Source organism: Pseudorasbora parva, chromosome 17 (genome assembly GCF_024679245.1).
Source record: "Pseudorasbora parva isolate DD20220531a chromosome 17, ASM2467924v1, whole genome shotgun sequence".
In the NCBI taxonomy this organism is placed as follows: domain Eukaryota; kingdom Metazoa; phylum Chordata; class Actinopteri; order Cypriniformes; family Gobionidae; genus Pseudorasbora; species Pseudorasbora parva.
Genome location: NC_090188.1, coordinates 43,676,555 through 43,700,081, shown reverse-complemented (window position 1 = coordinate 43,700,081; position 23,527 = coordinate 43,676,555). Strand labels below are relative to the sequence as shown.

Sequence of the window (23,527 nt, the reverse complement as noted above, 5' to 3'; positions counted from 1 at the left end):
TTACATTTTGGTACACGAAGTCTTCTTCCTGTTGGCAGGGTTTCGTATTCAAGGAAGAGGGGATGTTTAAGATCAGATTTAATTTTCATAGCCTGTTTCATAATTGTCTGATCATACAGGGTCTAAATAGGCTCATAGTCTCTCCTTCCTATAATTTTCATAGCCGTTTTGTGCATGTTGGCAAGCTTGTTTTTCAGTTTAAGTGTTAAGTTGCCAAACCAAGCACTAATTCCATATCTGATGACACTCTCCAATATTGCACGGTAGAAGATCATCATGATCTGACTGCTCACTCCATACAACCTTAATCGCAGCAGAAAATAAAGCCTCTGCTGCAGTTTATTGCAGAGGTTATCAACATGTGTATTCCAGCAGAGAAGATTATCGATGTGGACACCTAAGTATTTGTATGAGGACACCTGAGTTACTTCCTGGTTTTTAATGACCACTGGCTTGTGGTCTGTAACTTTCCTCGGGTCAAAGACCATCTCCTTTGTTTTTTGAATGTTTAAAAATAGATAATTTCTGTCACACCATTTAACGAATGTATCTATTTCGTCTTGGAACATAGAGGAGTCTACATCCTTGTATAAAAGGCTCAAGATCGCGGTATCATCTGCAAATTTCATTATATAGTTGTTAGCGTGTAATTTCCTACAGTCATTGGTGTACAATGTAAACAGTATTGGTGATACAACACAACCTTGAGGAACTCCTGTGTTACAGTATTTGACCTCCGAAAGTGTCCTGTTGACCCTCACTTGCCCTGTTGTTTAAAAAAGAATAAAACCATTTAATTAAGATAGTATTAACGTTCATGTTTTTAAGCTTCTCTAAAAGCAAATTAGTTTGGACTGTGTTAAAAGCTGAACTAAAGTCGACAAACAAGATTCTAGCATAAGCTTTTATGTTTTCGAGATGTTCAATTGCGTTTGCAATATTTCACATCTATATTATTTTAGTTTTCAAATGATTTTATGCAGTTTTTTTGATTATTTTGTTTAATACACACAATGTTGCCGTGTTATTACTGTGTTATGTTTAATACAGTATCTCTTCGGTTTAAACCATAAACGCATGCTGTCCACTCTCTGAAAATCTTTTGAGAAAAATTTGTAAAAAGCAACAACAACAACACTGCGGTTATCATCATTCATTTAATGCATGAAAGGGTTATATATTGACAGCCCAAATGTTTTTTATAGAAAGAAACCCAAGAACATTTTAGAGATTTTAGAAATGAACAATCAAAAGCTCAATATATGGCTAATCTGATTTTTTCCCCCAGTTACAATCATATATATTCTTAGATTACAAATCGATATATAAATTGTAAAGAAATACATGCACAAATAGTTGTGTATGTAACATTCAGGTGTTGATCAATGTAGATTATCTTGGCAAGGAAGCTGGTGATTTTAGAGCGAATGGCGTTTCAGCGATAAAAGAGAAGCACGGCGGCTTCGGTTATCTCTTTGGAAGCACTCCATCCTGCATTAGTACCATAGCCATCCCAGTCAAAACCTGCAAAGTCCCCACACTGTCTAGGGGCCGCCTCGGGAAAGTGTCCACCTCCACCAATACAGAACTGCAACAAATATGAGGAACAACAAAACATACAGTGGGGCAAAAAAGAATTTAGTCAGCCACCAATTGTGTAAATTCTCCCTCTTATTCAAATGACATTGGTGCACTCACTACAAAAATAAAAAAAAATAAAAAAAACTTTTCTTACTTTGTCTTGTTTCTAGTCCAAACATCTAAAAATGTATTGTCTTGTTTTGGGGGAAAAAATAACTAAAAATGAAGAGAGTTTTTGCTTAAAATATTCTAAATAATCTGCCAATATGGTGAGAAAAATAATCTTAATTCAAACAGAAAGCAAGATTATTTTTCTCACCCCATTGGCAGATTTTTTAAAATCATATTTTAAGCAAAACTCTCTTCATTTTGAGTTATTTTTCCCCAAAACAAGACAATAATTTTTACTTGTTTAGTAAATGTTTCTTAAAGGGGGGGTGAAATGCTGTTTCATGCATACTGATCTTTTTACACTGTTAAAGACTTGGAATCCCATACTAAACATGGACAAAGTTTCAAAAGTTAAGGTGGACGTTTGATGGGAGTATTTCTTTGTCAAAAATACTACTTCCGGTTAGTCATAAGTTTCGGCAAGTTTTTTGCGATCATGCGTCCCCTTTGACGTTAATGGGGGCGGAATTTCCTTGTATGGGCCTTACGGACAATTCTACCGGAAGAGCGTGAGAGAGAGCGAGGGAGAGAGCGAAAGCAACAGCCTACGCCCATCAAAGCGCTGGCTCGTAGGCTGCGCTGCACAGGTGATTTGCACATAACAATGACATCAAAAAGTGCGTTTTTGGTTGCCAGACCAAGACAGTCCTGCACAGATTCCCCAAAAACCCCGCGGTAAGGCAACAGTGGATGGAATTTGCTTTTCCGGATCAGCAACTGAGTTGCGCGAATGTTTATATCTGTTCGCTGCATTTCGGTGCCGACTGTTTCATAAACAAGGCCCAGCTTGACGCCGGATTATCCCAATCGCCTAATGCTGAAGGATGGAGCAGTCCCAACGTTAGAACCGCGGGCGGTGAGTTAGACTGCTTCAAATGTCTGTGTCTATGCTCATCAAGTAGCCCAAACATGATCACGTATAGTTACTATATATATTACTATATATAGAAATTGATCAATGGAGCATGCGATGTGTAGTGCGTGTACATTTGTTTAGCTGGCCACTATATGTGTAACTTTATGTTTGTGTATTGTAAAAGCACTCCAAACAACAATACACAAAGAGGGGGGAAATATGTTGAACTAAATAAGCGCGCTTCTTCATTCAAATGTGCTATTCCGTGTTGTCTACACAAACCACGCGTAAACACACACACACACACACACACACACACACACACACACACACACACACACGTGCACAACTGCACTTCCCACATGTACACCTTCAAAGACAAAAATACGACGATATAATTCAAGTATAAATATGTAAATAACACAAGCCGCTAAGCATATTATATAGTTAGTGTATAACTTGTACCACATAGAGACGTCCTGCTCTAGTCGTTTTTGCTGCTGCTCCTGTTCAACTGCAGCCTCTGGGTCTGATTCCGGATCATAGATGTATGGCTGTATCTGATTAAAAGCCATATTTTTAGTTTGAATAAAGTTTTTCCCGCTGTTAGGGATGACACAGCTTTACCACGCACTCAACACGGCGGCGCACACGTCATTATTTAGCTCCGCTCACACGATACGCCCCCACCCGCTCGGCTTTTTTCGGAAAGACTCGGAACAGCGCATCTTTCTTATATAATTATTAAAAAAATAAAGACTTTTCGGAGATATGCAGGATGCAATGCTACTCTATAGGTACTCAAGATTGACATGACACTGACTGAAACTGAGTGTTTCACCCCCCCTTTAATGTAAGCTTTTTTTGTTGATATTTTGACTAGAAACAAGACAAAAACACTAAGTAAGAAAAGCATTTTTTTTGCAGTGCTTGATTTATTTCCATTGTAATGCATTACTATCAACACATTTACTCAGGGTTGCCAACTTTTAAGTTCAGGTTGGAGTGAGACTTTTGTATCAATGTAGCCTACTGTACATAATAAGGAAAGATTTGTTTGTCTTAGCACTATTTTAGCACTATTTTAAATATTTCTTGCGTCAAATTATATGTGTTCGCATTCATTATTATTCACTTGTGTGTGCTTTTATAAGTATCATTATTCATTAAAAATATTAGAATGCAAGTTTATTAACGTTTTAAAATTTCACATTTAAAGAAATCTAATGTTTCATCATATCTAAATATTAATTAAAATGCAAGACTGCAATACTTTTTGGAGCAACTAGATTAGATACACTATTTATTGAAGAGTCATAAGGCACCTACTGGGTAATGGAAGTAAACAAATGAACGTTGTTATTGTTTAGCCACAAAATGATTCTAATTTGCCTCTTTGAATTGGAATTATCTATTTTAATCTTAATTATTACGTTAATTGTAATAGAAATAATAGAAATATTAGAAGAAAAATATTTTAAGTGGTCATTAATTGACAATAATTATTGCATAAATAATAATGAGTACCAGAATATCTGCTTAAAATATTCAATAAATATTGTTAGATTAAAATTAATGATTGAAAAATAGTTACGTGTATGGTCACATTTGAGCATCAATGAGTATTTCTGTGACCAATTAGTAAGGAATACCTGAGGGCTAAATACAAGAATAACATTAATGTTTACAATGTTGTATCTCTATCCCTCTCCATAATAAAACGATCCTGTAAATATGGCTGACTTAATCGATGCACACTATGCTGTTTACCAAAACGTACTGCAAACATCTGTATAGTGAAACTGTTGTGTATCCGCTTAAGCCATTCAAATGCATTGACACAGCGCTAGAAGTATTGAGCTGAGTATCCATTTTTCAATGCCTCAGCTTTAACATTATGCCAAATTAGCACCAAAATGCTATTTATTGTTTGAATTTTGCTTTAAATTTTGCTTTAAAACTTAAAATAAAAAATAAAAAACCTTAGCTTTGTTTAATATCAAAAGCAGGTTTGGCAATTTGGCGTGAGATTAAGTTGGGCAGAGTGAGAGCGAGCTGGCAACCCTGATTTACTATTTATACACACTGTTATATAAAATATATTAAATGCTGCCCATAGATAGACAATCATTTAATTAATCCAGATTATTATTTTAACTCACATGTTCAGTGTTGCACTGGGTTGGTTTGAGTCCAGAACAAAGAGCCATGGCTGCCCTTTCATTATTGAAGACTCTGAATGAGATGAATCCAGGCATAAAATTTGCTGTGGAAAATGCACAGAACATATTATTGATGAAAATCTGTCATGCACACACGACATGTCTTAGTCCAAGTGAGTGATGATGATGCCTTGTCAATTGTACACCATCACTTAAAGGGTTAGCTTCTAGAGCTCCAGCCGATCCAGCCGCCAGGTACCAGCCATCAGCGAGAGGAGGGAGAGGAGCTCAGGATCCCGGTCTGCCGGCTTCCTGGCACCCGCTCTCTCCACGTCAATTCACAACCCCACTGCCAGCCATTAGGGCCGTGGGGAAACTGCGGGGACCCTGGACATTTTATCGATCAGTGTCCGGTGATGGAGGTGGGGACGCTGGTCCGGGTCCCCGACTCGCCGCACGCCGCCCCCGATCAGGCTGGCCTGTACCAAATACCCATGAGTATCAAGGGGGGTACTTATCAAGCTTTGCTGGATTCAGATTGTAACCAGACCTCCATGCACCAAAGCCTGATTCAACCCGGGGCATGGGATAAGTGCCGCATGGTTATGGTGAGGTGTGTACACTGGCAGGTGAGAGAATACCCTTTAGTACCGGTGGATATTCTAATCCGGGGTCAAAAACATAGAGTTGAGGTGGCCGTTAACCAGCACCTCCGGCATCCACTGATTTTGGGGACCAATTGGCCAGATTTTAATAAATTATTCCCCCTTCGAGCTTCTCTATGGCAACCCCAAGGGGTTTTGGATGTCATTAGGGAAGCTTGGGAGGACGGACCATCCGCTAGTAAAAACAAAATTCAGTTTGTGTTGGACCTGAGAACAAAACTCCACACGTTGGAGTGGCTTTCTATGGAGAATTTGTTACAGGCTCAAGACAAACAAAGACAGCTGTACAATAAAGGGGCTAGATTACGACAATTTTCACCGGGAGAGAAAGTACTTCTATTACTCCCCACCTCTAGTTCCAAATTACTCGCCAAGTGGCAAGGACCATTTGAGGTCACACAGTGAGTAGGGGATCTGAACTATGAGGTAATTCGGTCCGACAGGGACGGGGCACGTCAAATATACCATCTCAATTTATTAAAAAAATGGGTTGAGTCAGAGGCTGTAATGCTGGCGACGGTAATGAGTGGAGAGGATGATCTCGGACCAGAGGCGATTCAAAAGGCACAATCTCATTACATCAATTGAATTAGAGACAATGCTAGAGATCTTGGTTATAGAAGAATCCAACAGTGACTAGGCGAGCCCAATCGTTTTGGTACCAAAATCTGACGGCTCGGTCCGGTTCTGCGTGGATTACAGAAAAGTCAACGCGGTGTCGAAATTTGATGCATATCCCATGCCACAGAGTGACGAATTGCTTGATCGGCTAGGTACTGCTCGTTTTTATTCGACGCTGGACTTGACAAAGGGTTACTGGCAGATCCCCTTGTCTCCAGTAACCAAAGAAAAAAACGCGTTTACCACGCCGTTTGGATTGCACCAATTTGTTACGCTTCCTTTCGGGCTGTTCGGGGCACCGGTGACTTTTCAGTGCCTGATGGATCAAATTCTTTGGCCGCATGCTGCATATGCCGCTGCCTATCTGGATGATATCATCATGTATAGTGGTGACTGGCAGCGTCATATGCAGCATTTGCGAGCAGTCCTCAGGTCGCTGAGAAGGGCGGGGCTCACGGCCAACCCGAAGAAGTGTGCAAATGGGCAGGTGGAAGTAAGATATCTGGGCTTCCACTTGGGTCATGGGCAGGTGCGTCCCCAAATTAATAAGACCACAGCGGTTGCGGCCTGCCCAAGACCCAAGACCAAAAAGGAGGATAGACAGTTCCTGGGGCTGGCGGGATATTATAGGAGGTTTGTACCTAATTATTCGTACCTCGCCAGCCCGCTGACTGATCTAACTAAAAAGGAAGGGATGGCTCCCCGGCCTGAGGCCTGAGTCGGGCGGTGGGGGTATGTGATGAAGGGTGCGTGGTTCTGCGAGGTCTGCAGCGGGAGAGAGAGCTCAGAGCGGAGCGGCAGGTAAGTAGGTCAAGCACAGATGACAAACACCTGTTTCTGATTGCAGTAATTGGCAGGGAGAGAGCGCATTTAAGCGGCGGCTGGGAGAGTCGAGAGAGATAGAGTTGGACTGGGACTTCACGTGCACAGCATAGAAACTGAGAGGCCTGACACAGAGTCTGATTGAGAAAGGAGCGATCCATATCGTGGAGAAACTGAGTTGCCACACACACACGTGTTTATTGTTTATTTGAAAAGACTGAATAAAGAGAGCGAGTCCCTTGTCAAAGCCGACCCCTGTCTTCTTCCTTCCTAACACAACGAACTTTACTACAGTTAGTTCACCGAAAAATGAAATGTCTCTCATGAACCCCTCTCCCTAATGTCGCTCCACACCCGTAAGACCTCCGTTCATCTTCACACACAGTTTAAGATATTTTATATTTAGTCCGAGAGCGTATGCAAGTGTATGCACACTATACTGTCCATGTCCATATGACATGTAGACCATAGACCATAGCACAGTAGTCCATTTGAGACATCAGTGGGTTAATTAGAATCTCTTGAAGCATCCAAAATACATTTGGGTCCAAAAATAACAAAAACTACGACTTTATTCAGCATTGTCTTTTCTTCCTGGTTTGTTTTCAAACCTCAAAATAAAGATTCAAACGGTTATGAATCAGCGAATTGATTCATGATCCGAAACTACGTTTGTCCAGGAACGACATTAGGGTGAAGAGTTAATGACATACATTTCATTTTTGGGTCAACTAACCCTATATTAACGAACAGATTTTCTGACTGTTTATTGATGTAGCCACTTTTATTAAAATATTTAAAAAAAATATTGGTTTGTTAAATGAAGGAAAAAAAACTTACTTCTTGAATGGGGACCATACAGATGTGTGTTGTATTCCGCATTTCCGATATCATACACTATTGGAATAGAAGGCCCGTTATCAGTCAGGCATGACCCTATTCCAAACCTCACAGGGAATTTCTGGGAGAATTGAAAGGGAAAAAAATCTGTGTTTTTGTATTTTCATTTAAACAAAATGCATGAATACATTTTAAACCCCAAATTTTAAAAGTTTATCTGACCTTGAATAAATTGTAAAGGTTTCCTCCATGGAGAGTTAAGAAGTGATTCTCAGTGTGGTATCGCAGGAAGGTCGTAGTAGACCAGAAGTCCAACTCTATATTATTAGGAACATGCCACACAGACACATCTTTTGCCACAATGTCAAAGTATCCAGGATTCTGTGGCAAAAAAACGAAACCGACTGTCCTTTCAGATTCCAGATAAACATCCTTCAATCCAGCGTATAATTTTTTTGATAAATGTGCTTTATAAGTGGTAAATAAAAAATAAAATTATTATTTATAATCATCCTTATAATCATCACTTGTAGAGGCTTCTACAGTTCCAAATGTGACAGTGAACCCTTTTGGCACTTATGGGTTTGTGGGATTACAAATTTATAAATTGTTATATCAAGGTTCCAATGTAATAGTATACTAACAGTTTATATGTACATAATTCTTTACAGTTTGGAGTTACAGACTGACTACATTCTAGGGAGATCAAGCTAATCAGTCTTTTGTCTTTATGCACTTCCTGATCTATAAGCAACATTGTCAGAGTGATCACATTTGCATCTATTCGTCTGATTGGTACTGTTATGCTGATAGGATTTGGATTGGTGGTCTGATTGGCACTGTTATGCTGATAGGATTAGGACTGGTGACCTGGAAATGTATGGGGTGTGTCCCTTTTACCTAAACAACATGTGCATTCCTTTGTTTAGATTGTCTCCTTCTCTACTGTGTAAATCCCTCCCCCTGAAATGTGGATAAATTACAATGTATACTGTTTAAAATTAGACTTGGACGACTGCAGCCACAGACGCACGTGTGTTTCTCAATAAAGAGGAACGCCTGCCCGAAAGATATACCCAAGCTCTCCTGGTCTTCACTTCTGAGTTTCCAACAGTTTTGGTGCCGTGACCCGGATAGAGATCCTCACCTGAATCCAGCTCAACAAAGATTCTGACTTCGTTCCACCTGAATCCAACTCAACAAAGATTCTGAACACGTTCCAGACTGAATCCAGCTCAGCAAAGATTCTGACTTCGTTCCAGACTGAATCCAGCTCAGCAAAGATTCTGACTTCGTTCCAGACTGAATCCAGCTCAGCAAAGATTCTGACTTTGTTCCTGTGGCAAGGGGGGCGTGGTTCAGCGAGGTCTGCAGCGGGAGAGAGGGCCTCGGGACGAGCGGTAAGTGAGTGGGTTGGACGCAGATTAATAACACCTGTCTCTTGTTCTAGTAATGAGCGCGGAGACGGGATAAAACACCAGCGGAACCGGAGACCGAGGAGAGAGAGAGTCGGACTGTTGATGCCGAGACCCTGAGATATCCGGAAGCCGGAAGTGCGTGACCCGGAAGCGAAACTGAGCATACACAGAGACAAACACACGCTGAAGCGTGCACGTTTATTGATTTGAGTTATTAAGAATAAAAGAGCATCAACAGTCCTGCCGACCCCCGTGTCCTCTTCCTTCCTCACTATATCGAACTTGTTACACTGGTGCCGAAACCCGGGAAGGAAGCAGGACAGAGCCGCCGCCATGACAACGCCCTCCGCCTCGCCATTTGCGGAGATCATAACATCGCTCGCGGCCCTCCACCAGGAACATCACACGGCGTTGCTGGACCTTCGGACTGAACAGGAGCGCCGCTTCGCGGCCATAGTCCAAGGCCAGCAAGAGGACCGCGAGCAGTTCCGGAGCTGGATGGACCGGGAGGTTCGCGCCGAGGCCGCTGGGCGGGCCAGCGCACCGGTGCACGTGCCCCTGCAGAAGATGGGGCCGGAAGATGATCCCGAGGCCTTCGTGGATCTCTTCCAAAAAGCCGCGGAGGCCTGCGGGTGGCCCCGGGCACAGTGGCCGGTGCGCCTCATCCCACTGCTATCCGGCGAAGCCCAGGCGGCCGCGCAACATCTACCGGTTGCGAACCTCCTGGACTACGATGACCTGAAGCGGGCCATTCTTCAGCGGGTCGGCCGGACCCCAGAACAGCACCGCCAGCGTTTCCGCTCCCTGGAGTGGGGCGAGTCCGGTCGACCCTTCGCCTTGGCCCAACAGCTCCGGGACGAGTGCCGCAGATGGCTGCTGGCCGGCGGCAGCGACGTGGACCATGTCGTCGATCTGGTGGTGCTGGAGCAGTTCATCACTCGGCTCCCCAGGAAGACCGCCGAGTGGGTCCAGTGCCACCGGCCCACGTCGCTGGAGACGGCCATCAATTTGGCGGAGGACCACCTGGTGGCGTGCCCGGGGGTCGGCGCACCCCCACTAACTTCTCCCTCTCTCTCTCCCCCTTCTCTCTCTCTCTCTCGACCTGTCCCTCTCCCCAGGTCCCGCCCTCCAGGCCCTCCTCGCGTTCCCCCCAGAGGCCGGGGTGGGATGGGCCCTGGACCGTCTGGGAGTTCGCGGGTCCCGCCCAGGGGGGCGGGGCCGCTGGGGACGGGTAGTGACTACGGATCCGGTTCCGCCCCCTATCCGCGCTCAGCCTCCAACCCACTCCCCGCCGCCGGGGCGGCGGGTAGGCCTGGGCTGGCCTGCTGGCGGTGCGGTGATCCGGATCATTTTGTGGACCGATGTCCGATGATGGACATCGGAACAATGATCCGGATCCCGGACGTCCAGCGGACCACCCCCGATCAAGCAGGAGAGTACCAAATTCCTGTAAGTATCAAGGGGGGTACATATCAGGCCTTGGTGGATTCAGGATGTAACCAAACCTCGATCCATCAAAGCCTGATTCAGCCTGGGGCGTTGGATACAAGCCGCGTGGTTAAGGTGCGGTGTGTGCACGGGGATGTGGTGGAATATCCGGTTGTCCCAGTCACGATACAGTTTAGGGGGAAAAAGCATAGTGTTGAGGTGGCGGTTAGTCCCCACCTCCGGCATCCGCTAATTCTGGGGACGAATTGGCCCGCCTTTTCGGCGTTATTGGGGTCGTTGTGCGCGGATGCCGCTTGGGGAAACAAGGCTAGGAACGGGGCGGTGCGAGTGCAGGTTGGCGAGGCTGATACGGGGCCCTTGGGAACAGCTTCAGAGGAATCGAGCGGGGTCGAGAGACTGATTCTCTCGGACCGCGATGACTTCCCTCTGGAGCAGTCTCAAGACGAGACGCTAAAACATGCGTTTCAACAGGTCCGCACCATCGACGGTCAGCCCCTTCAACCCGCATTGCCCGTCACGTATCCTTATTTTGCCATAATTAAGGATAGGTTGTATCGAGTGACCCAAGACGCTCAGTCAAAAATAGATACAACCCAATTGTTAGTACCAAAGAGCCGCCGGGAAATGCTTTTTCAGGCGGCTCATTCTAACCCGATGGCGGGCCACCTGGGACAGGCGGCCACGCTGAATCGTTTAATGACCCGATTCTTTTGGCCAGGCATTTATGACAATGTGCGCAGGTGGTGCGCGTCTTGTCCTGAATGTCAGTTGGTGAACCCACTGGCCGCCCCAAAAGCGCCATTGCGCCCCCTTCCATTAATGCAGGTCCCCTTCGAGAGAATTGCGATGGACCTCATCGGGCCATTAGAACGATCCGCACGCGGGCATCGTTTTGCGCTAGTTATCGTGGACTACGCAACACGATACCCGGAAGCAGTGGCTCTCCGCAACATCTCGGCGAAGAGTGTTGCGGACGCACTGTTTCGTTTAATCTCCCGGGTGGGGATTCCGAAAGAAATCCTCACTGATCAAGGCACGGCGTTTATGTCACGCACGTTAAGCGAATTGTATGGATTATTGGGCATTAAATCCATTCGAACCAGCGTCTATCACCCACAAACAGACGGGTTGGTCGAACGATTTAATCGCACTCTTAAATCCATGATCCGTAAATTCGTACAAGAAGACGCCAAGAATTGGGATCGGTGGTTAGAACCCCTCTTATTTGCTGTGCGCGAGGTCCCGCAAGCCTCCACGGGGTTTTCCCCCTTCGAGCTTCTCTACGGGCGTCAGCCACGGGGGGTGCTGGACGTCCTACGAGAAACTTGGGAGGAGGGGCCGTCGTTGGCCAAAAACGAAATTCAGTACGTCATGGACTTGCGAACAAAACTCCACACATTGGGGCGGCTATCTAGGGAGAATTTGTTACAAGCCCAGGACCGCCAGAGCCGGTCATATAACAGGGGTACTAAACTGCGCAAATTCACACCGGGAGAGAAAGTGCTCGTTCTACTCCCAACCTCGAGCTCAAAATTAATGTCGAAGTGGCAGGGGCCGTTTGAGGTCGCACGACAGATAGGAGAGCTCGATTATGAAGTGATACGATCCGATAGGAACGGGGCACGTCAAATATACCACCTTAATCTGCTGAAAAAATGGAATGAGGTGGAATCGGTGTTGTTGGCAACGGTGATCGGGGGAGAGGATGATCTCGGGCCAGAGGCGAGCATTAAAGCGCAATCAGTCGCGCTGGCCCCTGGGGGAGATCACCTCTCACCGTTACAACTCGCTGATTTGTCGAAATTGCAGGCGGAGTTCGCCGACGTGTTCTCGCCCCTACCGGGACGTACCGACTTGATTCAGCACCATATCGAGACCGAGCCGGGCGTGGTAGTTCGCAGCCGGCCGTACCGCTTGCCTGAACACAAGAAAAAAGTAGTTCAGGACGAATTAGGCGCAATGCTCGACATGGGAGTAATCGAGGAGTCCAACAGTGACTGGGCGAGCCCGATAGTTTTGGTCCCCAAAACGGACGGCTCGGTCAGGTTCTGTGTGGACTACCGCAAGGTGAACGCTGTGTCGAAGTTCGACGCGTATCCAATGCCACGGGTTGACGAGTTGCTTGATCGGTTAGGCTCGGCTCGATTTTATTCGACACTGGACTTAACAAAGGGCTATTGGCAGATCCCCTTGTCTCCATTGTCCAAAGAAAAAACAGCTTTCACCACGCCGTTCGGATTACACCAATTCGTCACGCTTCCTTTCGGCTTGTTCGGGGCACCCGCGACCTTCCAGCGACTCATGGATAGGATTTTGCGTCCCCATGCTGCATATGCTGCGGCGTACCTAGATGACATAGTGATCTATAGTCACGACTGGCAGCGGCATATGCAGCATGTGAGGGCGGTCCTGAGGTCGCTGAGGAGAGCGGGGCTCACGGCCAATCCGAAGAAGTGTGCGATTGGGCGGGTGGAAGTAAGGTATCTGGGCTTCCACTTGGGTCATGGACAGGTGCGTCCTCAAATTGATAAGACTGCCGCCATTGCAACCTGTCCGAGGCCCAAGACCAAAAAGGAGGTAAGACAGTTCTTGGGGCTGGCGGGATATTATAGACGGTTTATACCAAATTATTCGGACCTCACCAGCCCTTTGACTGATCTTACTAAAAAGGGGCTACCAGATACGGTCCAGTGGACGGAGCCGTGTCAACAGGCTTTTACCCAAGTAAAGGCTGCCCTATGTGGCGGGCCGCTGTTACACTCCCCTGACTTTTCTCTCCCTTTCTTGTTGCAGACTGACGCGTCGGACAGGGGGCTGGGCGCAGTCCTGGCCCAGGAGGTGGAGGGGGGAGAGCGGCCGGTGCTGTACATTAGCCGTAAGCTCTCTAAGAGAGAAGCTAGGTACAGCACCATAGAAAAGGAGTGTTTGGCCATCAGATGGGCCGTTCTCACCCTCCGCTACTACCTCCTGGGGCGGGAGTTCACTCTCTGTTCGGACCACGCTCCTCTCCAATGGCTCCACCGCATGAAGGATACCAACGCGCGGATCACCCGTTGGTATCTGGCTCTTCAGCCGTTTAAGTTCAAGGTGGTCCACAGGCCGGGTGCTCAGATGGCTGTGGCCGATTTCCTCTCCAGAAATGGGGGGGGGGGGGCTGCAGGCCGGACGGCTCCCCGGCCTGAGTCGGGCGGTGGGGGTATGTGGCAAGGGGGGCGTGGTTCAGCGAGGTCTGCAGCGGGAGAGAGGGCCTCGGGACGAGCGGTAAGTGAGTGGGTTGGACGCAGATTAATAACACCTGTCTCTTGTTCTAGTAATGAGCGCGGAGACGGGATAAAACACCAGCGGAACCGGAGACCGAGGAGAGAGAGAGTCGGACTGTTGATGCCGAGACCCTGAGATATCCGGAAGCCGGAAGTGCGTGACCCGGAAGCGAAACTGAGCATACACAGAGACAAACACACGCTGAAGCGTGCACGTTTATTGATTTGAGTTATTAAGAATAAAAGAGCATCAACAGTCCTGCCGACCCCCGTGTCCTCTTCCTTCCTCACTATATCGAACTTGTTACAGTTCCAGACTGAATCCAGCTCAACAAAGATTCTGACTTCGTTCCAGACTGAATCCAGCTGAATTGTTCTGTACAACCAAGGGTTGGTGAGTCACTCTATCCAAAAGAACCATTAAGACCAGTACAAATTTGTTATCCTCTGCACAGCCAGAGAAGTTATCAGACAGCTGTAGAGTTTGATTAACTAAGTTATCCTCTAAAAAATGTGTTTTAGAGATGAAAGTTATCCTCTGTTTTCCAGGCAGGGAAGGTTAGCATCACAAGCTAATAGTTTGTAAGCCTCTGTTTCGGCAGGGAAGAATTGTTTAAGCCTCTGTTTTTCAAGCAGGGAAGAATTGTTTTGCCTCTGTTTCTCAGGCAGGGAAGAATTGGTTTGCCTCTGTTCCAGACAGGGAAGAATTAGCATCACCAGCTAATAGTTGTTCAGCCTCTGTTTTTCAGCTGGGAAGATTAGCATTGCAGGCTAATATTTGTGTTGTCCTCTGTTTTACCAAGGAAGGTTAACAGTAGTTGATCTATGTTAACAAGTTTACCCTCTGTTAACTAGAGTTTTAGTGTTTTGATTGTGTGGTTACAAAGAAACATGTTTAGAAAGAATGCTAGACTGTTCTCCACAATTGAAAAAGGTGGTCTTGCGACGCCTTTGTGGTCAGATAGTGAATTTAAGTCATTGTTAGGAGAGCACATGGACTCAATTGTGACTGAGTCAGTCAGATTGTATTTGACAAAGAAATATGAGATCCATCCAGACAAGACTTGGTCAATTGATGAATGTAAAAAAGTTTTAGGAGCATGTATTCGCAAGAACAATGTGAAAGGCATTATTTGTTGTCATACAGAATTTGGTTTAGCGCTAGCTAGACAACAGTCTCAGCGTATCTCAGAGCTAGAGAAACAGAACAAAGAGTTCAGTGCTAGGGTAGCATCTTTGACAAAGAAATTTAACCGCAACAAAGCTGCAGAGAAAACTGATGTGAATGAAGTTAGTCAGACTGATAACACTTATCCTGACTTACAAACTTTGTTTGAAACAGATGTAGCTATCCAAACAGTAACTGATGTGCCTGTCGATTCAGTGAAGGTATGTGGTGCAAGGAAAAGATCTGGGATTGAAAGTGTTCCTCATAACTCTGTTGAACAAGTACAAACTGTAGCTAAAGGACTAGCACCTAAAGACATAGAAAGATTATCCCAGAGCTTACCCTCAGCACGCACACATTTTTCTGAATTTAGAAGGACATTGTTATGCAAAATGCGTCTCTACGACATGTCGTTAACAGAAGTCACACAGCTGATGTCACAAATTCTAACTGAATCTGAATTCAACAGTTTTGAGTCTGCTGTTACTTCTGAACTACGACATGTCAGTAAAGGCGATATGAGAGAAGGTGTTTTGAAAATTCTAAAGAATATCATGGGACCCAAAGTAGACTGGTCCAAAATCACTAATTGTGTGCAAAGGAAAGAAGAAACTGTCAGCGAATACACTGAAAGATTTTGCAAGTCAGCTGTAACTTAAAGTGGAATAGTTGATGATTCTGAATGTGTTTTAGATGACCAGGGAGCTTTTGTTCGCGTCTGGTCAGATGGTCTTTTAGCCGAGTAAAGAAAAGCATTGCCATTCCTAGATCTAACTTGGTCTAACAATACTCTCAGAAGTAACCTAGAAAGGTTAGCTACATGGGAAAGAGATGCTGATGTTAAGGCAAAAGTAAGAGTAGCAGCAGCTACATTTAGCACAAGAAATCAAGAAAACAGATTGCCTAAGAGAGAAGGCAAATGCAACTACTGTGAAAAATCAGGTCACTGGCAGAAAGAGTGTAGGAAAAAGTTGCGAGATAGTAAAATAAATACTATGCATAATTATGTTCCTTCTCAGCCCGCCTACAATCCTGAAGTAGTTCCGCCAGGGTACACTGAAACTTTAGGACAGCTTGCTGAGGCTCTTCTAAAAGCACAAAATGAACAGGCAAAAAACTAATTGTTGGGGCTGTGAGTAGCTACCGTTCCCCTGTAATCCGTCACAATGACAATAACATTTTTGTGAACGGTAGCAAACAAGAGAAAGAATTTGACTCTTTGCTTGATACAGGTGCAGAATTTACAGTAATCCCTACAAAATTGGCTGAAGGTTTAAACAATGATCCAGCCCTTCAGGCTTCATCAGGAATGGTGTTAGGACAGACTGTAAACGTAAGATGCCCTCATGCAGTGTCCGCACTATTGAATCAAGCAAAAGTCACCTCTGTCACCTCTTCTCGTTGGGGAAATTGGTTAACAACCCTCACAGCCCCGAACATTGTTTTACAGCGTGCACCTGTCACAAACCCATCCTCATGTATGATGTCTGCAATGACTGAAGTTTTGTTAGAGGATGAAGGAGAAATGACTCATGATTGTGTTACGCTTACATACGCAGCTACAAGTGAAATAGTAGAAACTCCCATTGAGAATCCAGAATTGGAGTTGTTTGTTGATGGTTCAATCATTGATAACCCCACAAAGGCAGTACAGAGTGCCAGAGAGAGTGTCGAGTCGTGTTGGCAGATGTCACCAGAAGGTGGACACACGGTCATCCCAGGTCAGTGGGTGATGATAAAGTCATTCAGAAACAAGCCCTTAGAGCCTAAATGGAAAGTACCATATCAAGTGATGTTGATTACAGCAGCTGCAGTGTTGTGTCAGGGAAGGAAAGCTTTGACGCATGTGTCACACTGTAAAGTTGTTCCCCCACCGACAGGGATAGGCTAGGACACACGGACCAGTGAGGAGCCCAGGAAAGAACCGAATGCAACAGGCATCGGGGGCCAATCCTGCGGTGAAGATTCCCTCATAGGCTTTCCCCTACTCACTAGTCCATCCTTACCTCACTGTTCTTTAGGTGTCGCAGGAATTAAGACATAGGGAAAGAAGGAACAATAGCAGACTCAGATTGAACAGAGGAAACAACCCCAATGTTTGCAGTCTTTTAGAACAAATACTGCTCTGCTGTCTTTTGTTTTCTTTCTTACTCTGTGCAGATACCACTTGATGGCTGTCCCCAGATCTATACGCACCGACTTCCTCACCTGCATATGAAGCCACAACCTCTAGAGGACAACTAGATCCACTACCGAGCCAATTGTCATTAAAAAAAAAAACACACAACGCAGAGAATCACCTACGGGAACTTCAGTCATCTATCAACATGATCAAGATTGCCTTGCTACTAATCATCATGGACATCGCACAAAGTGTAGAATCCAGAAACAACATATTCTTAGAGCTTATGAATATGTCAAGAAATGCCATGTTTGCTGGAAAGAACGTCTGCATGCCACACCCACCTTCAGGAGAAGCAAGAATCCCATGGGTGGCATATGATGGGAGGAACTTCTGGTCTACAACATCCTACCCAGTCAATTCAACGGCAGGTTCACCCTGGTTTCTACATAATTCAGCTCCAACCACAAACCAGAAGATGGCTGCATTCAAGGACTCACTTATGCACAAACATGGTGGTCAAGTACTCTTGAACAAAATCCAACAAGACATTCTTGATCTTTCAGCAAAATTACATCAGATGACTGAAGATAATTCTTCATGGTTCGGAAACCTGTAAGGTCAACAAATGACTGCCAAGGACTGTTCCAACCACAAAAGAACATTACCCGTAAGAACTATACGGACCCTAGTGGCATGTTTGTTTCTGTGTCAGCATGTCATTCGTCACTACAGACAATCAACACAGAGCAAGTGATATGTGCCTGTAACTTTTTCAAGTTACATGAATAGAAGATGGGGCTTATGCTAACAAACATAAGCTATAGAATGGACTTATAAAGGTTTAAATTTGTATTATGTGAGAGTTATTAGAACTCTCAAAGGGGGGACTGTGGGATTACAAATTTATAAATTGTTATATCAAGGTTCCAATGTAATAGTATACTAACAGTTTATATGTACATAATTCTTTACAGTTTGGAGTTACAGACTGACTACATTCTAGGGAGATCAAGCTAATCAGTCTTTTGTCTTTATGCACTTCCTGATCTATAAGCAACATTGTCAGAGTGATCACATTTGCATCTATTCGTCTGATTGGTACTGTTATGCTGATAGGATTTGGATTGGTGGTCTGATTGGCACTGTTATGCTGATAGGATTAGGACTGGTGACCTGGAAATGTATGGGGTGTGTCCCTTTTACCTAAACAACATGTGCATTCCTTTGTTTAGATTGTCTCCTTCTCTACTGTGTAAATCCCTCCCCCTGAAATGTGGATAAATTACAATGTATACTGTTTAAAATTAGACTTGGACGACTGCAGCCACAGACGCACGTGTGTTTCTCAATAAAGAGGAACGCCTGCCCGAAAGATATACCCAAGCTCTCCTGGTCTTCACTTCTGAGTTTCCAACAGGTTCAACATAGAACAATGTAAAAAAAGCTTTTCTTACTTAGAATTTTTGTCTTGTTTCTAGTCTAAATAAATTACATTAAAAAACAATTACTAGACAAGTAAAATTATTGTCTTGTTTTGGGAAAAAATTAACTCAAATAAGAGTTTTTTTTCTTAAAATAAGCCAAATAATCTGCCAATGGGGTAAGAAAAATAATCTTGTTTTAAGATTTTACTTACTCCATTGGTAGATTATTTAGCTTATTTTAAGAAACAAATCTTAAATTTGAGTTATTTTCCCCCCAAAACAAGGCAATTACTTTTGCTTGTCTAGTAAATACTTCTTGTTTTAAGAATTTTTAGATGTTTGGACTAGAAACAAGACAAAAATGCTAAGTAAGAAAAACATTTTTGCAGTGAACCTTCCAAATACGTAGAGCTGGTAGATCCTTTAAAGGTTCTTTAGAGAAAGTTTTCTTCTAATAGTGTATGGCTGGAAAACCATAAATGTAATAAAATGAAATTAAAACCTTATAATCGTCACTTGTAGAGGCTTCTGCATTTCCAAATGTGACGGTGTTTGCCCATGCTCCGTCACCATCAGGCCAGAGTGGGCTACTGCCCTGCTGACTAGACCAGCGATCACCTACAGTACATTTTCCATACATGTTGTTTTCATGAACACTGGCCACCAGCGTCCAGCCTCCACCGGCAGTGGTCATATCACAGAAGGCCTGATAATGGACCCCTCTTGAGGAGTTCAGATAGTAAAGGCCATCTGCTTGGACAGAAGCACACCCGAGTCACTTAAATGCAGTTGTTGGTTAAGATGAAATGTATTATTTAAAGGACCGTACCATCGTAAACATGATGCTTCTCGCGAAGTTCTTTGCAGCTTCGAGCAGAATATTTAATTCTGTTCTGAGGTATTGTATGTATATGTGGTGCTTCTTGTTGATCCACTGCAATGTTAGACAAAGATTTAGTGGACTATACTGCAAAAAAAAATATTTCTTACTTAGTATTTTGTCTTGTTTCTAGTCTAAATATCTAAAAATTCATACATTAAGAAACATTTACTAGACAAGTAAAAATGATTGTCTTGTTTTGGGGAAAAATAACTCAAAGTTAAGAGAGTTTTTGCTTAAAATAAGATAAATAATCTGCCAATGTGGTGAGCAAAATAATCTTGTATTCTATATTTGAATTTTTTTTTAAATTCTCACCCCATTGGCAGATTATTTATCTTATTTTAAGCAAAAACTCTTAATTTTGAGTTATTTTTTCACCAAAACAAGACAATTACTTTTGCTTGTCTAGTAAATACTTCTTGTTTTAAGAATTGTTACATGTTTGGACTAGAAACAAGACAAAAATACTATAAGAAAAGCATTTTCTGCAGTGTATATTGTAATAACATTTTAAGATCAAAAAACGTATTACTTACAAATGATTACACTTGCAGTCTCACAGAGCCATAAATTCAGTGTGAGACTGAAAAAGATCCCTAGAGACATTTTTGTAAACATGGTCTGCAAACAAAAGGAGAAGGGCTCTTCACAATTACAATTAAACATCATATTTCAATATTACATTTGTATGGTACACTGCAAAAAATGCTTTCTTGCTTAGCATTTTTGACTTGTTTCTAGTTAAAATATCTAAAAATTCTTACATTAAGAAACATTTACTAGAAAGTAAAAATTATTGTCTTGTTTCGGAAATAACTCAAAATGTTTTTGCTTAAAATAGGCAAAATAATCTGCCATTGGGGTAAGAAAATTAATCTTGTTTTCTGTTTGAATTAAGATTATTTTACTCACTCCATTGGCAGATTATTTATCTTATTTTAAGCAAAAACTCTCTTCATTTTGAGTTATTTTTTCCCAAAAACAAGACAATTACTTTTGCTTGTCTAGTAAATACTTCTTGTTTTAAGAATTTTTAGATGTTTGGACTAGAAACAAGACAAAAATACTGAGTAAGAAAAGCATTTTTTGCAGTGTAAACATTATATTTCAAGATTACATTTGTATGGTACACAAAGTCTTACATTTGCTTCTTGTCTCGTGTTTCTCTCCTGAGTTGGCGAGCGCTGTCCAGGCTTTTGGCTTCTGGCCGGGTCAGAGAATAAAGCTCAGGCATCCTTTCCCAGTAGTACTTATACTCAGGTGCCAAATAATACATGCTATTAATGTCCGTAATTTGAGAATTGTGTTTTGACTGACATGTCAACTCCAAATTTGCTTTGTAAAATGTAAATACTGAACTATTTAATTTGTGCATGGCTGTACTAACAAGGAAAACGATTAAATTAACAGATAACAAAGAACTGACAAATGTCTACATTTTATCTAAACCCGTCATTGATGCCTAACAGCTCATCATATAACTGGATTTTAGGCTCTAGACAAATGTTTGTTAAACGTGGCTCTGCGAATAGACTTGTTTTGATTTAGGATATAGCCGGATCAGTGTCATGAAAGTCTACTTTTTAAAGTACAAATTAATTAGATATTATTACAAAGTACACATTATAAGTGCAATAAAGTGTGTTTATAAATACTGTCATTAAAGTGTATTCTCTTTAATTACACTTAAGTGGCACACTGAATTTTAATTATATCATATTATCTGCAAGTGCACTTTAAAAACCACCACAGTGTTCTTGTCAGCACTCCTGAGTCACTTAAATGCAGTTGTTGGTCAAGATGAAATATATTATTACATGTAGTGATGTATGTTTTCATGTAGTCGCGATGTTATATTGTCATGTGTATCAAACTAAAACTGTTAAAAAAACATATACCCCACTTCATTGATAGTGTAGGTTTATATGTTGAACTGTTTTATTATACAAACAGGCGCTTTATTAAGCAGTGCATAAAGTATTGAGTGAAAATGTCTTCTGAAACATCTGTGTATTTGACAAATATTGCATTTGTTTAACTTCAGCTGTGATAAAGTATGCAAATATAGCGCGAATGTCAAAACTGGAAGCAGAAAGTGTCCGACTTCTTGGTTTGCAGCTCCTCCTCACCTGCACGTGGCTTTATTTTCAATAAAAATTGAGAAAATATTAGAAAAGTGGAAATTATTATTTCTGAATTAGGCGCTGAATTAGAGCCGATAAAAGTGAGTGGGTCCAATATCATTGGTCGTAAAAAGTGGGTTGGTCTTGTCCAGTGATGCCAGTAACGCGTTACTCTAATCTGACTACTTTTTTCCAGTAACGAGTAATCTAACGCGTTACTATTTCCAAACCAGTAATCAGATTAAAGTTACTTTTCCAAGTCACTGTGAGTTACTATTTTAGTCATTTTCCTTAGTAAAAACCGACAGCTTATCAAAATTCTCAGCCCGAGTCCGGCAGGAGCCCGTGTTATTTTTTTATTTTTTTATTTTATTTTTTTACATTGTTGCAGCCATTAAAATAGTTCAGTTTTGTTTTTAATGTCAAAGTAGTTATATTTCGTTTCGTTTCTTTATTAAGTTCATTTAGAAAAATGTTTAGAGCAATTTTTTGTTCGTTAAATTAAAATTTATATAGGCAAGACAATTCAAGATTTGGTTTGAGAGACTAAATTGATTAAACATGCGGTTAACTCACTGAGTCGTCACATAAAAAAAATTAAAACTTTAATTTAACAAACAAAAAATTGCTCTAAACATTTTTCTAAATGAACTTAATAAAGAAACGAAACGAAATATAACTACTTTGACATCAAAAACAAAGTAGGCTAGCTATTATACCATCACAAAGGCATTTTTGACGAGCTGAGGCAGGCTGATAGATTAGCCTACTGCTCGCAACGCCGCTCAAAAAAACGAAACGGGCTACACAATCTAAAAAAAACGAAAAAAAAGAACAGGTTGTCTTATAGCCTACCTTACACTTTACGCAAAATTAATATAAATCCGATCTTCAATTTCCGCGGTATATGCTCATTTAACGGAGTTCACATCAAAGCAAAAGAGCCTTTTATTCAGCAGCCCATTTCAAATTCAAAGGTCGCAATATGAGAGAGAGCGACCTTAGCACTGGTAAGATCATTAGTCTCATTAATTTATATTGAAGATGATTGTGTTTTGTGTGACTTATTTTAAAGTTTCATTTACGGCCATTTGCGTTGGCTTGCTTTACTCACTTGCAGCGATGTTGCAGTAGCACCGTCATATCTATCTGACTAGCCTACAACATAACACGCTCTCACACATTTATATTTTAATTATTTGCCAGGAGTAAAATTTACACATGTGATTTAAACAACCAGATACATTTACATTTGTCCGGTTTCGTCTTAAATGCTTTCATGCACCTTCTGAATTGGTTTGTTTGAGTGATCGGAATTAAATACATCTCGAAAGACTCTCGGAAGGCATTTAGGCCTACTCCTGGTCATTTCGCAATCAGATAGATACCTGGTCAGAGAAAATGAATAAAGGAACCAGTTGTAAAAAGGCCATAACACTAACAGCTGCGCTGAAGAAACGGACTCTTTAACCCTGCACGAGCCATATCTCGACAGTGGCGTAAGCTATCATGGTCTCATGTTGTTTCCAACAGCACAGCACATCTCACTGTTCCTTTGAATTATTAAAATAAATATAAAACTAAGGAGAAGCCTAAAAAAAGGGGCGTAAAAAAGTCGGGGCCGTCGGGCTCGGGCATAAATGCAGAGCTAGTCAGTCATAACTGTTAAAAATACACTTCCAAAAAATGGTTGTCATTTCTATGTTGAGGCGGCAGCGGTGTTGTCGGCAACTGCTGAATGTAACTAATAAAGTAACTTGTAATCTAACTTAGTTACTTTTAAATGCAAATAATCTGTAAAGTAACTAAGTTACTTTTTAAAGGAGTAATCAGTAATCAGTAATCAGATTACTTTTTCAAAGTAACTTTGGCAACACTGGTCTTGTCCCACAAACACACAGTGGTTCTGACGCCCATGGCTCTCTAGTCTCTTTACATTCATTATAAATGCATTATAAA

At 42.6% G+C, this 23,527-nt stretch overlaps 2 protein-coding genes across 3 annotated transcripts; one reads left to right on the top strand and one right to left on the bottom strand.

Annotated features, from left to right (window-relative positions):
* Positions 1-1,205: 1,205 nt before the first annotated feature.
* Positions 1,206-20,687, bottom strand: LOC137044782 (intelectin-like). Its single transcript, XM_067421058.1, has 8 exons — positions 20,588-20,687; positions 19,982-20,066; positions 19,392-19,496; positions 19,065-19,312; positions 7,941-8,099; positions 7,719-7,839; positions 4,771-4,874; positions 1,206-1,588 (listed from the first exon to the last, which is right to left on the bottom strand). The coding sequence occupies exons 2-8, from the start codon at positions 20,061-20,063 to the stop codon at positions 1,436-1,438; spliced, it is 972 nt and encodes a 323-aa protein (XP_067277159.1). The 5' UTR covers positions 20,064-20,066; positions 20,588-20,687; the 3' UTR covers positions 1,206-1,435.
* On the top strand, positions 9,058-14,111 carry LOC137045057 (uncharacterized). 2 transcript variants are annotated; one of them, XM_067421515.1, is made up of 2 exons: positions 9,058-10,367; positions 13,897-14,111. In XM_067421515.1, the coding sequence occupies exons 1-2, from the start codon at positions 9,470-9,472 to the stop codon at positions 13,917-13,919; spliced, it is 921 nt and encodes a 306-aa protein (XP_067277616.1). In that variant the 5' UTR covers positions 9,058-9,469; the 3' UTR covers positions 13,920-14,111. The 2 variants fall into 2 exon arrangements, with proteins under 2 accessions (XP_067277616.1, XP_067277614.1); XM_067421513.1 differs by having other exon boundaries at positions 9,058-10,585.
* Positions 20,688-23,527: the final 2,840 nt, after the last annotated feature.